This window comes from Oncorhynchus mykiss, chromosome 4, assembly GCF_013265735.2.
Source record: "Oncorhynchus mykiss isolate Arlee chromosome 4, USDA_OmykA_1.1, whole genome shotgun sequence".
NCBI classification, from domain to species: domain Eukaryota; kingdom Metazoa; phylum Chordata; class Actinopteri; order Salmoniformes; family Salmonidae; genus Oncorhynchus; species Oncorhynchus mykiss.
The window spans coordinates 12,545,713-12,560,406 of record NC_048568.1 but is presented as its reverse complement, the minus strand read 5'-3'; the positions used below and the strand labels follow the sequence as shown (position 1 = coordinate 12,560,406).

At 43.1% G+C, this 14,694-nt stretch overlaps 2 protein-coding genes across 2 annotated transcripts; one reads left to right on the top strand and one right to left on the bottom strand.

Moving 5' to 3' along the window:
• Positions 1–11,287: 11,287 nt before the first annotated feature.
• LOC110522117 (small integral membrane protein 8) lies at positions 11,288–11,996 on the bottom strand. Its single transcript, XM_021600242.2, has 2 exons — positions 11,679–11,996; positions 11,288–11,564 (listed from the first exon to the last, which is right to left on the bottom strand). Exons 1-2 carry the CDS (start codon positions 11,796–11,798, stop codon positions 11,406–11,408), a joined length of 279 nt encoding a protein of 92 aa, XP_021455917.1. The 5' UTR covers positions 11,799–11,996; the 3' UTR covers positions 11,288–11,405.
• Positions 11,997–13,293: 1,297 nt separating this feature from the next.
• On the top strand, positions 13,294–14,451 carry LOC110522115 (gap junction beta-7 protein). The gene is given in 5 exon segments (XM_036975654.1): positions 13,294–13,860; positions 13,863–13,948; positions 13,950–14,094; positions 14,097–14,219; positions 14,222–14,451. Coding segments are annotated over 5 exon segments (732 nt in total). The 5' UTR covers positions 13,294–13,643; the 3' UTR covers positions 14,383–14,451.
• The last annotated feature ends 243 nt before the right edge of the window (positions 14,452–14,694 follow it).

The following is a 14,694-nucleotide window of genomic DNA, read 5'->3' as shown; positions in this document are numbered from 1 at the left end:
GGGGTTTGTTGTTGTGGATATTGCTGTGGTCCTTCACAGGTTTGAGGATTTGCCCTTTAGGCTTCGGAAGAGTGCTGAACTCTGGCATGACTTCTGGTGCGAGTCTAGGGTCAGGGTCTGAATCACTATCAGGGCAGAGGGTTAAACACATGGTTTCCACTGAGATGTTGAGTTCTAGCCCTTTGTCATTCACAGGAAGTGATGCCTTTTTTGGTTTAGGCACTGGGGGGGTTGTTATAATTCCAACTCGGGTCAAATACTCCATGTTCTGGGCACATTTCAGGTGTCAAGGTGGCCTCTTGGGGAAATTGCAAGTTGTACACCAATCTGAAATCTAAGCCTTCCTCATCATCTGATTCCAACCTCTCCAATAAATTCACTGGGATCAGAATAGCTTTGTGGTGGAGTTAAGACCGGTTGTGATGCTCTGGGCTCCGTAAACTCACTATGGCTGGGAGCATCTACTTCTACCACGACATCACCACAGCCAGGTATACTAGAGTCCGCATGTGGAGACTGACCATTTACACTTTGAACAAAGTCTTGTAATACATGACTGTATATCATCACGACCTACCAAACTTGTCTGCTCCTCACTGCCCCATGACGCCCACACTTTGCTTGAGCTCCCAGTATTCAGAAGAACATTCCACATCTGCTCCTGTGCCATCACATTCTCTTCCACCTGTACAAAAAGTGTTTACAAATGCAAGGTATTGGCCTAAGCCAATGTGATTTAGGTCACTATTACCAATCTTGGTAATGTGCAAATCAAATGCTCCAAACTATTTACTGCTTTGGCATGAAAACAATCCATTGAACATTTGAGTCAACCTGCCTCCAGTATTTCAGCTGCCCGGTCCAGGATCTCCACCACCCCCCTGAGACCCTCCTGTTCCTTTAGGTCCCAGACATTTAACGAGACTTCAGTCATGGAGCTTGTAATCCTGAAAACACAAACAATATAAGTGCTAGGCACAATTAGCGGCTATGTGGACCATGTCAGGAGACAAGAGCATAAATGTGTCATTACCTTTCACAGGTGTCCCGTTTGGGGTTATGGAAGTCATACGTATCCCAGGGAAGAGTGGGAATGCTCTCTGCAGTGTAGTTGGGCACGTCTCCTGCATCTGTGATGGTGCTGGAGAGGGAATTACAAACGGGGCTCAGTTCTGACTCCTCAAAGCTGTCCTGTGCCTGTAGGATACAGTCACTGGGCTGTGCCCCTCTGCTCTGAGGACTGGTGTGTACCTCCGTCTGTGTGGGCTGGTCTCGAGACCGATTGGATAATTGGTCGGTGTGGTGGGAGCACTCTGAGGGGTTTGGGCTCATGATGTCCCGTTGATGTGGTGAAGGGTTCTGGGTGATGGTGACCGTGTAAGAGTTCTCCAGGTCATCCACAGGTAGACTGAGCCAGGGGTTCTGGGGCAGGGTAGCCGACTGCTTCAGTTTGATCTCAAAATCTAGCGAGTCCACTGTTATTTTAGGGATAATCTGAATGCTGGCCCTGGAGGTGTTGCCCACAGAAACAAAGTCAAACTCCTCCCTACAGTCCTCCCGAGTCAGACACGCTGGAGATGTTCTCCTCATGGATCTGGGGCTGCCTGGTGGCTGGTACCGTGGACAGCCCTTCCCATCCCTCCCTCCTTGCCCCAGTCTCCACATGGCTGCTTCCTGCTCCATCAAAGCCAGAGTCAGAGGAGCTGAGAGAGGGAGTATTCCCCACAGCAGACACAGCCCCAGAGATAGCACTGGAGGGGGACGTACCTAGAAGGACTTGGTGTTTGAGGTTAGAGAGGGAGCCACGGCTGTGCAGGTTATCAGTCTGATCTGGAACCAGAGGTTTTTTGGAGACTACATAATGCCCCGTCTGGACTGTTAAAGGCCTCGTGGCCTCCGCCCACACCCAGGTTAGTGTGTGGCCCAGGCCCTTTCCTGTGGCGGGCTCTCAGAATTTCATACTGCCACTGCAGTGCCAACTGGAAGTTGTTGATAGGTACTGCCCCTGGAGAAGTCAGGAGTTTTCGCAGGGTTATGCACCTGGAGAGAAGGTGGCAGGGCCAACTTGGCTGTGAACAAGTATTCAATAGAAATACTGCCATACAAGTTGCCAAATCAAATAGCAAATATAAGTTTTAACTAGTTAATACCCTCCTAAAGCATTTAAACATGATTATGCAACAAAAGTTTTCCGACACAAGCTGGAGTTTCTCACCTTTGTGACAGCTGTTTGCCCTTCTGCTAGAGCTGGGCGTCAGGGATGACATTGGCCAGGTGAGCCAGCTGGACCAGCTCCTCCATGTCTGGGGAGGGGTTCCTTCTCAGGAAGTCACAGACCGCTTGCCTCTACACAGGGTCAGGGCCATGCATCTCCAGCGGGTGGTACCATTTGGGGAGGCTGTCACAGTTCACACCCCACAGAAGGTCTTGGAGAAAGTTCTCACATAGGACGATGCTGTACCAGCTATTGGCCTGTTGAGATGAAAGAAATTGAGTACATGACATTAGATTAAATAGACCACATTACAAGCCACATGCATGTCACGAGGAGATAAATATAAAACGTAAATGTAATTTCAATAATCTTCCTAATAATCTTCAATAATTGTTGTCAATTTTAATTACCACCTCAGTATTATATAAACATTTCTAAGTTAGCATATACACTCAGAAATCGTAAAAAGGTCAGTCCAACAGAAGACCTACTTTGTTGTAGTAGTGGTCGAAGTCGGCGACTGCTCCAAGGGTCTGGTGAGGGAGCTCTACAGCAGAGTGGATGTTCTCCTTCAGTCTGTCCGGATCCTGCACCCACTCTTCCTTGGTCTGGGCATCACCAGGAAGCAGAGTGTCAGCTAACGTGTGGATCAAATCCTCAGCACAGCGGACTAGAGCCGGGCAGCAGGGAGAGAAGTGTTGGGGAATAATCAGAATTAGGTGGTAACATAGGTAAGATGTTTTATATTCATCATATGTTTGTAAGTTACTTCTCATCAGAATGTTATTTTTGTATAATACTGTGGCAGGGTTGCAATATCTGTTCTGTCAAGACTAAGTTGTTTGGGCCGGAGAGAGGGGAGAGGTCAAGCGTGTATCTCTTGGCTCCACAATGTCTGTGTGCCAGTCAGTGTGTCTCTGTGATCTTGTCAAGATAGGATGGATTTGATATATGCCTGTTGATATGGAGGATTGGTTGTATTTAGAATTGGTTGTATCTAAATGACAAATTGATATATATCATAGGGTGCGGGTAATGTCTTGGTACCATTTTGTACCAAGGACGAAATAAGAGCTTTGTTTAGGAGACCAAACTGAACGATAATTTATAGCCAACTCTGTCTGGCTAGGGGATACTCTTCTCTGAAGTAAAGTATTTTCTTTGTGTAAGTTCCTAAGACCTGTGGTTTGTCATGTCGTCTAGGGGGGGTGGATCTTTGCTATTAAAGGATCTCAGTTGCAATGTAGAGGGGGCTCTCAGAGAATTCATTGATAGACACTGAATTGATCTGAGAGTCACAGGGTTGTGATAGAGCTCATATAATTAAAGATGGACTTTGATAACTAACTCTGACTTGTGTGTGGTTTGCGCTCATGATTTGGTAAATAGAGGACATTTCCACGACAGAAGACATGTAAACACAACACCGCTGTTGTTCAGGATCCATACAGCAACTTTAATACTTCAATGCACCCATCTTAGGAGGAAAATATCAGAGTAGCCTATATTTACCATGGCAGGTGTATAGATGGATGCCTCAAATTCAGATGTTAACGTCTCAGCCATCCTCGCATCTTTAGCGATCTCTATTCTGTACGGCTGGAGCTTCTCTTTTTGATAGCTTTTAATCTGTTCAGTTATCTGCAAGTGGAGGTGAATGAACCAAAGAACCCGATAGTCACTCTGACAGAGCTCTAGAGTTCCTCTGTGGAGATGGGAGAACCTTCCAGAAGGGTAACCATCTCTGCAGCACTCCACCAATCAGGCCTATATGGTAGAGTGGCCAGACAGAAGCCACTCCTCAGTAAAAGGCACATGACAGCCCGCTGGAGTTTGCCAAAAGGCACCTAAAAACCATGAGAAACAAGATTATCTGGTCTGATGAAACCAACCAACTCTTTAGTCTGAATGCCAAGAGTCACGTCTGGAGGAAACCTGACACCATCCCTACGGTGAAGCATGGTGGTGGCAGCATCATACTGTGGGTATGTTATTCAGCAGCAGGGAGACTAGTCAGGATCGAGGGAAAGATAAACAGAGCAAAGTACAAAGAGAACATTGATGAAAACATGCTAGAGCGGTCAGGACCTCAGACTGGGGTGAAGGTTCACCTGCCAACAGGACAACAACACAAGTCAACAACAACAAGTCTCTGAATGTCCTTGGGTGGCCCAGCCAGAGCCCGGACTTGAAACCAACATTTCTGAAGAGACGTGAAAATAGCTTTGCTGCAACGCTCCCCACCCAACCTGACTGCACTTGAGGATCTGCAGAGAAGCGTGGGAGAAACTACACAAATACAGGCGTGCCAAGCTTGTAGTGTCATACCCAAGAAGACTTGAGGCTGTAATTGCTGCCAAAGCTGCTTCAACAAAGTAATGATTATTATTCCAACATGTTTTGTTGGAGAGCTGCATCGTTAAAAAAAACACTCGTAAGCCTAAATTCCATCTCTATCGGGAAACCGGGCCCTGCTATACAGTACAGTACCTGCTGTAGTTCTGTAGCATATTGAAAGCTGTGTGGGTGAAGAGGGCCGTCCCGGCCATTGTCTGATAACACGAGTCATTCTCAGGGTAGCGCAGCTTCTCCACCACACGCTCACAGTGCCTTAGCAGCTCATCCAAGCCCAGCTCCCTACACCACAAAAACAGCCATTCCAACAACTTTATAAAACACACAGGCACTCGGTCAATACTGGGGCAGAGGACTTAGATTCGTGGAACTACACAGGTAGATCATTCACCAGGCGTTGCAACTTGAGAGGCAGGTAACTTAAGCCCTTAAAAAGCACCGTTACAGTAGGAAGTATGAGGATTCTGTGTTATGCACTATAGCCCATTACCATATATGTGATTGAATATTATCTGCTGTTGGCTTGTGTGGATGTATGTATGTGTTATGCAACATAGCTGACTTGAAACATTGTTAACAGTTTCAGGCCCTGGGCCTTTCTCATGATGGAAAAATACAGAATAACATGAAGACAGAAACTGTGCAATGAGTTGGGGGGGCACGTTCAGAACGTAGTGTTGCGAGAACAGATAACAGGAGCCAGGTGCGAGATAACGGTATCGAGCATGAGCGCATAGATACTCTACACAGCAACAGTTACATCTCTCAACTGGAGCGCCCGGGGGCCGGGACCAGCTAGGCACCAACAATCAACGATAGGCTGGGTGAGTCTAAACCACGCCCAGTCTCTACTCTGACAGGCCGGCTCGGAAGCAGGAACTATTTCTGTCAGAGTATATTTATAATATCTTTGTCAAGAACAAGTCAGTTCTCTGTTTTGCCCTGCGAGGTGGGACAGAGAACCCGTATATACGAAAATTGCATTTACCACTTATTGCTTAGCTAATAAAAAATACATAGCATACAATCGGTGACTCATTGTCATATTTATCCTGATACCAGATTCGAATTGACGCAACCCTGACAGAAGTGAGCAGCGCTATAGGTGCAGATCAACTCAGCTTACACCTGTACTAACCAAAGTAGGCCCTTGTCATGTCCAACTGAAAGAGAGAGCAGTGATGAAAATGGAGACCCTCACCTCGGCAGCAGTTGGAACTTGGCTTCGCTGCTGTAACAGAAGTCACTCAGTTCGGTGAAGGCAGAGGGCACAGGCTGTCTGGAGAGTGTCTGCAGGGTGGAAATACACGACGAGAGCCTCTGGACCACTGAGAGAAACTCTTGGACAAAGGCATCAATCTCCTGCATAAGCAACAGTCCAAGAAGAGACGTGAGAGGGAAAAATCAGAGGTGGATTATAAAGTAGGTTAAAAAAAAAAAAAATTGTCAGTCCTGTCGCATCAGAAAAGCATTATTCATATACTTGTCTAAGTTGTACAACCACAAACCAATTACGTGAAATACAACCCAAATATACAGCCATAACCTGCTAAAATTATAAATATAATATAAAAATATACAGATTGTGGCTAGAGGGGAGGACTCGTCTGTTCACTTACTAACGAATTGGCATCTCTTCGACCACTCGGTTTCCGACTCACAGAGAGAGGACAGAGAGAGGGTGGAGGGCAGACTTTTTCCCCAAATGAGAAAAGGCCACTGACTGCATACTCCTCTCTCCAGATAGATTAACTGAATCTACAGTGGAGCACCTACCATCACAGATTGTTCTGAAATAGTTTATATAGTTAGAAACAGAACATTAGCATTCATGCAACATTAATTTGTTAATTTAATCTCAGAAATGAAGCTACTTGATTGTGCCCATATTGGACATTTTAATGTATAGGGTTCACATAGTCATGGTCATGTAGTGTATGTGGACACCTGCTCGAAAAGATCATTCTAAAATCATGGGCATTAATATGGAATTGGTCCTCCCTTTGCTGCTATAACAGCCTCCACGCTTCTGGGAAGGCTTTCCACTAGATGTTGGAACATTGCTGCGGGGACTTGCTTCCATTCAGCCACAAGAGTATTCGTGAGATCAGGGACAGCTGTTGGGCGATTAGGCCTGGCTCGCAGTTGGCGTTCCGATTCATCCCAAAGGTGTTATGATTGGATTGAGGTCAGGGCTCTGTGCGGGACGTTTCAAGTTCTTCCACACCGATCTCGACAAACCATTTCTGTATGGACCTCGCCTTTCCGCACAGGGGCATTGTCATGCTGTAAAATGAAAGGGCCTTCCCTAAACTGTTGCCACAAAGTTGGAAGCACAGAATCGTCTAGAATGACTTGTATGCAGTAGCGTTAAGATTTCCCTTCTGGAACTAAGGGGCCTAGCTCAAACCATGAAAAACAGCACTAGACCATTATTCCTCCTCTACCAAACAATTGGCACTACGTATTGGGGCAGGTAGCGTTTTACTGGCATCTGCCACAACCAGATTAGTCTGTCAGACTGGCAGATGGTGAAGCGTGAGTCATCACTCCAGAGAACGTGTTTCCACTGCTTCCGAGTTCAGTGACGGCGAGCTTTACTCCACTCCAGCAGACGCTTGGCAATGGAAACCCTTTTCATGAAGCTCAAGACAAACAGTTATTGTGCCGACGTTGCTTGCAGAGGCAGTTTGGAATGCGGTAGTGAGTGTTGCAACAGAGGACAGATGATTTTTACGCGCTTCAGCATTCGGCGGTCCCGTTCTGAGAGCGTGTGTGGCCAAACCACTTCCCGGCTGAGCAGTTATTGCTCCAAGATGTTTCCACTTCACAATGACAGCACTTACATTTGATCGGGGAAGCTCTAAGCAGGGTAGAAATTTGACGAACTGACTTGGAAAGGTAGCATCCTATGACAGTGCCACGATGACAGTCACTGAGCTCTTCAGTAAGGCCATTCTACAGCCAACATCATATTTTTTTCATCATTATACACTAATAGTCATTATACACTAATATTCCACACGAGGGCGGTATTGAAGCTATGGAACATTTTCTTCTGCAACGTGACCCTAATGAACTACCTTCCAGTGCATGCATTGTAACATTGGCTGAAATAGTACTTATGCATAACTATTTCATGTTTCTAAATTATTTCTTTATTCAGACGAAAGTTACTGCTATGGGATCCCCCATGGCTCCTAACTATGCTAATTTGTATGTGGGTTACATGGAGAAACAGTTTTTTTTTTTTATCCTCTCAAAAATGTTTTCTTGCCTCACATCATTGTTTGGAAACGGTATATTGATGATATTATTGTTCTGTGGAGGGGTGATGCAAAACAGCTCCAGGCGTTCCATGCTTTTCTTAACTCCTGCTCTGAGCATCTGAGATTTATTATGCAATCTGATACACGTCAATTCAGTTTTCTTGATCTTCTGATCTTGTGTGAAGATAATGTTCTATACACTGATCTTCACAGGAAGCCTACTGATCGTAACAGTTTGTTGAGGGCTGAGAGTTGTCACCCACTTCCCTTGAAAAATAGTTTGCACTACAGCCAATTCTGTCGAATCAAAAGAATTTGCAAAAAACAATCCGATTTCGACAGAAATATGGCTGAGACGCAAAGAAAGTTCAAGGAGAGGGGTTACAAGAATTATCAGATTAATATTGCCATTGAGAAAATTCAAGGTCAGTCTCGCAAAAAGACGCATTCTTGCGTTCTAACTACCCGCTATTCAAAGTGCTCGGAACAAATTAAGGGAATTGTTCACAAACATTGGCACATCCTAAAATCCGATGATAGTCTCGGTAATGTGTTTTCGGACCTTCCCTTGGTCGTATTCTCGCGGGGCAGAAATCTCAGAGACCAATTGGTAAACTCTGATTTACCACCCCAAGATATTCCTGAACAACGTCTATTTGCGCCCCTACTGGATGGAAATTACAAATGTAATGGCTGTGCTCAATGGAATGGCACTTATAAATGTAGATCCTTCAAACACCCCCAAACAGAGAAATCGATCCCAATAAAAGGTGTTATTACGTGCTCCACTAAGGCAGTTATTTATCTTATAACTTGTCCTTGTGGTAAAAATGATGTAGGTAAAACAAAGCGCGAATTAAAAGTACGTATCTAAGAGCATCGTAGCACCATTAGATGTAAAAATGTACTTATCCAGTTGCAGCCCACTTCTTGGAGGCAGGCCACTCGATTTCGTCTCTGCGTTATATCGTCATCGAACATGTCACCCTCCCTAGGAGAGGGGGTGACCTTGATAATTTATTGTTAAAACGAGAGGCTGCCTGGATTTTTAATTTAAAGACCCTTGCGCCCTTCGGTCTCAACGTAGACTTTGATCTGAAGCCATTCTTGTGATTATTGTGACTTTGCCATTGTAATTGTTTGTAAACTTGTGTAGTTAAATTAATCTATGATCGTATGCTATCCATTTGTTTGTATGCTGTTCTTTGTATGACATTGTAATATTTGATTATTAACCAATGGTATTAGGCCACTCTTGGCCATGATTACAGACACCTGTGTCTTTTGACACTATATAAACGAGTCATCCCGCAGTGTTTGTGATTATACCCTGATGAAGACAGCTTGGCTGTCGAAACGTTGGTATTACATTTTTGCATCTGAGCTCCTAGAGTGTGCGGCTCTCCTTTATTTTCAAGTAATGCAAGTAACTTCAAAATGGCAAATTTCTCTGATACTGGGGTGGAAAAACATCACCAGATTCACAGGGAATACATTACAATGGATGAAGAAGCACTACTCCAAGCCGCAGCTCCATACTACTTGTCGGACAGAGAACTGATACTGTACGGTTGTTGGGGGAGTCCATGGGTGGCTTTTGGTCATTTTATTAGATTCCTCATGTCTTACTCATTATTTGGAATAATTATGGTCAAATCAAATTTTGTTTGTCACATATACATGGTTAGCAGATGTTAATGTGAGTGTAGCAAAATGCTTGTGCTTATGGTTCTGACAGTGCAGTAATATGTAACAAGTAATCTAACAGTTCCCCAACTACTACCTAATACACACAAATCTAAAAAGGGTGAATGAGAATATGTACATAAAAATATATGGATGAGCGATGGCCCGAGCGGCATAGGCAAGGTGCAATAGATGGTATAAAATACAGTTTATATAGTTTACATACACCTTATCCAAATACATTTAAACTTAGTTTTTCACAATTCCTGACATTTAATCCAAGTAAAAAGTCCCTGTTTTAAGTCAGTTAGGATTCCCACTTTATTTTAAGAATGTGAAACGTCAGAATAATAGTAGAGAGAATGATTTATTTCAGATTTTATTTATTTCATCACATTCCCAGTGGGTCAGAAGTTTACATACACTCAATTAGTATTTGGTAGCATTGCCTTTGAATTATTTAATTTGGGTCAAACGTTTTGGGTAGCCTTACACAATAAATTGGGTGAATTTTGGCCCATTCCTCCTAATAGAGCTGGTGTAACTGAGTCAGGTTTGTAGGCCTCCTTGCTCACACATGCTTTTTCAGTTCTGCCCATAAATGTTCTATGTGATTGAGGTCAGGGCTTTGTGATGGCCACCCAATACCTTGACTTTGTTGTTTTTAAGTCATTTTGCCACAACTTTGGAAGTATGCTTGGGGTCATTGTCCATTTGGAACACCCATTTGCAACCAAGCTTTAACTTCCTGACTGATGTCTTGAGATGTTGCTTCAATATATCCACATAATTTTCCTCCCTCATGATGCCATCTATTTTGTGAAGTGCACCAGTTCCTCCTGCAGCAAAGCACCCCCACAACATGATGCTGCCACCCCCGTGCTTCACGGTTGGGATGGTGTTCTTTGGCTTGCAAGCATCCCCCTTTTTCCTCCAAACATAACAATGGTCATTATGGCCAAACAGTTCTATTTTGTGTTTCATCAGATCAGAGGACATTTCTCCAAAAAGTACAATCTTTGTCCCCATGTGCAGTTGCAAACCGTAGTTTTTTACCTTACACCACGCCTCTTCGGTAGCAGCTTTAATACACTTCTCCTTCTCATTTTGAAACTCTGTCATGTAATACTGGTGTATGTTTTCTCTTTTATATACAATTCAATGTGATAGTCGCTTAAACATCTGTTACAGACTGCTATCATTGATAAGTAGTATCATTGGAGTGAATCTAATATAGGAGGTTTGGACATACCAATGAGGTTTGAGTACTCAACTGCTTCAGCTTTATCAGTGTTGCCATACAAAGCTCTGAGTACGGCTTGTGGGCTCTCGCTTTCTTGCAGTTCGTCTTTCACCTCTAGACACAGGAAGGATTCTGTGAAGCTTCTTTTCCCACGTTGGGAATTTCCCTTGCTCTTTGACTCTGTCCATTGTAGCTTGTACACTGGACCTCACCTCACAAAAGTACATAATTATTGAAGTATTATCTCCCAAACCATAGGGTGGGATATCTTGCTCTATTTAAAACTAGCTACGGTTTAAAGTACTTAAAATGCTGCTTTGTAGAAGAAGAAAAAAAAATATAAGAACGTGTGACTTCAAATGCATGTATCTGAAAAAGGAAAAACTCATTGTGATGCATCCTATTGTGTCCTCTTTCTTGACGTGGAATCATCTATAGGCTTTTTATGGGCTTACCTTATTGTATTTTTTCTCTAAAGTAAATTGTTGTTTCAATAGTTGAATAACTGAATCCAACAGCTATTGCCTCATTTTAACAATATTTAATAACCATAATAATTTTATACACAGATCCAGTGCTTTCCGCCCATGCCATTTCCCCACAATAATGTTCAGGATATATTGCGTATCTGATGGGATCAGTCCCATTTCGAGGTTTTCCTCCTCATGTTCTTCTCCCCTTCACTGTCAATAGCTTCATACAGCTGCTGGTCGTTATCTTTGGTGGCGTGAAGGTAGCCCAGGTAGCCCACACACAAGGTGATAGTTACAAGTCCAAAGGCCATCACAGGCTTGTTCTGTAAAATAAATAAACCACAAATGTAATGACATGTGAACAACAGACGACACTGATAACAAACTCCTATGTACCTAATACAATTGTAGCCAAGGAGTTCGTCAGTAGGCCTTACTGGTCTAATGAAGAGCTCGGGGTTAACAGCTCGGAAAAGTGTGGTGGTCTTCGCTCCCCTCAGGCCAGGAATCCTGAAATTCCCTTCTTTCGGGGCATCCTTATCGCTTCCAGATGCCATTGCAAAAGTATGTTGAGTCTTTATTTATGCAACCCTATTGTATGAAAGAGTGCAAAGCGTTTGAGGAAACGTTATTGATGATGGAAAACATTCCCGAGCAATCAAAAGCGCATGCACAAAACGTCCATTTGTTTTGAAAGTCATAACAGTCAACGAATGCAACAAGAAATGTCTGTATGATACAATTATACAGCGCCACCGCGTGGATGGAGTACACAGCTACGGCACAGGCTGGTTTCGACAGTATGTGGAACAGCCTTTGGTTCGGCATTTAGCGTTACAGTGGCCTATACCAAAGACTCAGCATAAACAATTGTACTTTATTTCCCTGTATTCAGAAAAAAGTGTAATAGCTATTTAGCCTTACACAGGGAGAAAAGTGAAGACCCATTATTAACAGTCAAGTCATAGGACACCTGGAATGACAATAAAAAAAATAATGACCAGTGGCCACACTGAAGTCAGCACTTGAAAGGGACATTCAAATAACAATTTAACTTGGATACAATTCTGTAGGACTTTTTTATTCTTTCAGCAACACAATTTGAACTCATTGACTGATATTTCCTACCACTGATGTTCAGTCCATGTGTGTTTAATGTGACCATGGTTATACTCTGTCCCAAAAGAAACTGTTGGGTTGACGACAGATGAATGCTGATGAATGGGTTGACTCATGAATGGTAGCCACAGGCTTTAAGTCTAACGGCATATTGAAAATAGACAGTGTCCAATTTAGGATTATTTTTTGTTTACCTTTGTCACATTGCTCAACATACCTTCAGAAACAGTATTTTTAATGTTAAACCTACAATCTAATAAAGATAATGATAGGCCATATACGCTAATAGAAAAATACACATACAGGGTACATTTAATTAACTACGCTAAGGATTTTTATAGTGCCGCTCGTCTGCAATAGAATATCCAAATAATAAGCCCTCTGCGTACCAAATAGGTTTGGCCTCTTTGACAGGTGTGTTTAACGTGGAAATCGACTGCGGTAGCAAGCATCAGAAAATTGGCGCCTGAAAGAAACAGAAAAAACTGCAATAGCCGGTTTCTAATCGGTGAGTTAATTGTTTTATTTTCTTTCAATATTGTATTTGTCTGAACATAATTGTGATCCTAAAATGACTAAACCAATCTAATCTATGCTACTGGAAAATGCACACTATCACAGATCAAGTTGAGTGCTTGAAATAAATCAATGGCAATTTTTTTCACTGGAGAGTAATAGAAAATATATAAGCTTTCGGTTTTTGTAAAAGGGTAACTCATTTATACATGATGCTACTGTACGGCTACCCAGGAAATACAGAGCCAGTAGAAGTTCTCATTGTAAAAAAGTGCAACACGCGTATTAAAGAGGAACATATTCCTTCCTACACAGGTATTATCAACTTGATATTTGCCCTTTCCATTTTTTTTTTTTTTTGGTTACACTTTACATAACATTGTCATTATTACACTGTAATGTGTAAGTAGCCTACAGTGTTAACAAGTATATATAATACTTTTTTCTATTTACAGTGGAGAGAATAATGGTGAACTTAGAAATGTAGCCACGGAGCAACAAAAAAACTACAGTAGAACTCTATGTCCTATGTATGATTGTAATCGATTTCTTTTGTTAGATGATGACTTCATAACAGGCAGAATTTAGTATTGGCCTTGTATCTACAGGGTTTTGTCCCAAATGGCAGCTTATTCCCGAGTACATAGTGCACTACCTTTGAACAGCCTGGTCAAAAGTAGTGCACTATGTAGAGAATGTGGTTCCATTTGGGACGTATGCTGCTTTCTACAGTTTTGCGATCCTCCACAGGCTCATGTAATTAGAGAATGTCAAACTGGGGGTTTCTGGAAAACATCCTGAGTGGGGTGAACAAATACTCCACAGTCATCGGGTGCATCTGGCTCTACATCGTCTTCATCTTCCGCATCCTTGTGTACGTGGCGGCTGCTGAGCACGTCTGGAAGGACGAGAACAAGGACTTTGTCCGCAACATCCAGCAGCCTGGCTGTGAGAACATGTGCTTCGACCATTTCTTCCCCATCTCAGCATGTGGGCCCTCCAGCTCATCATGGTGCCCAATCGCTCCCTGTTGGTGGCTCTACACGTGGCCTACCGCGAGAACAGGGAGAGGGAGGAGGCATGGGAAGAATCTCTATGAGGACAAAGGCAGGACTGACCGAGGCCTGCTCTTAACCTATATCATCAGCCTCGTCTTCAAGACTACCTTTGAGGTGGGCTCCCTCCTGGCCTTCTACTTCCTCTACAGTGGCTTTGACTGCATCGCTGCAGCCTGGACTCTTGCCCAAACACCGTCGACTGCTACACCGCCAAAGCCACTGAGGTCTTTCTTTACATCATGAACTGTACATCCATATTGTGCATTGTGCTGAATGTCTCAGAGATGTGTACATTCCATCAAAACAGTGCTGGAAGTGTTTCAGCAAGCACTACATCCCTATTGAAGAGAGGGTTAGTCGGCATTGTCGCCATCAGCAACAGTACCTCAGCCCACACTGGGCTCACAAGATCCAGCAACAAAGGACAACCAAACCCATCCCCTCTTGAAAGACCTACTAAGCAGAAATTGCAACTCCATTTCCTGGTTGCTAAAACTAATAGTTTGCCTAATTTCAGTTTGTGACAAAACAAGCGAGTATAGTGTAGAGAATTACTGTACCATCTAAACCACTATATTTTACATAACCAAAGATATTGTATTTTCAGCTGTTTGAAGCTGGTGCACAAAACCAAAATATCATAGAAATAGCACTTGTTAGACATTTAAAAGTTACATACTGCAGCTTTTTAAAATTACATTCTAATTTATTAAGTGTGATCAAGAATTCATTGAACTTTAATGATTTCAGAAACTGAAGT

Coding starts and splice junctions, on each gene's coding strand:
- LOC110522117 (XM_021600242.2), bottom strand. CDS start 11,798: ATGGCATCTGGAAGCGATAAGGATGCCCCGAAAGAAGGGAATTTCAGG. Junction 11,565..11,678: donor CCGAGCTCTTCATTAGACCA/GTAAGGCCTACT, acceptor TTTATTTTACAG/AACAAGCCTGTGATGGCCTT.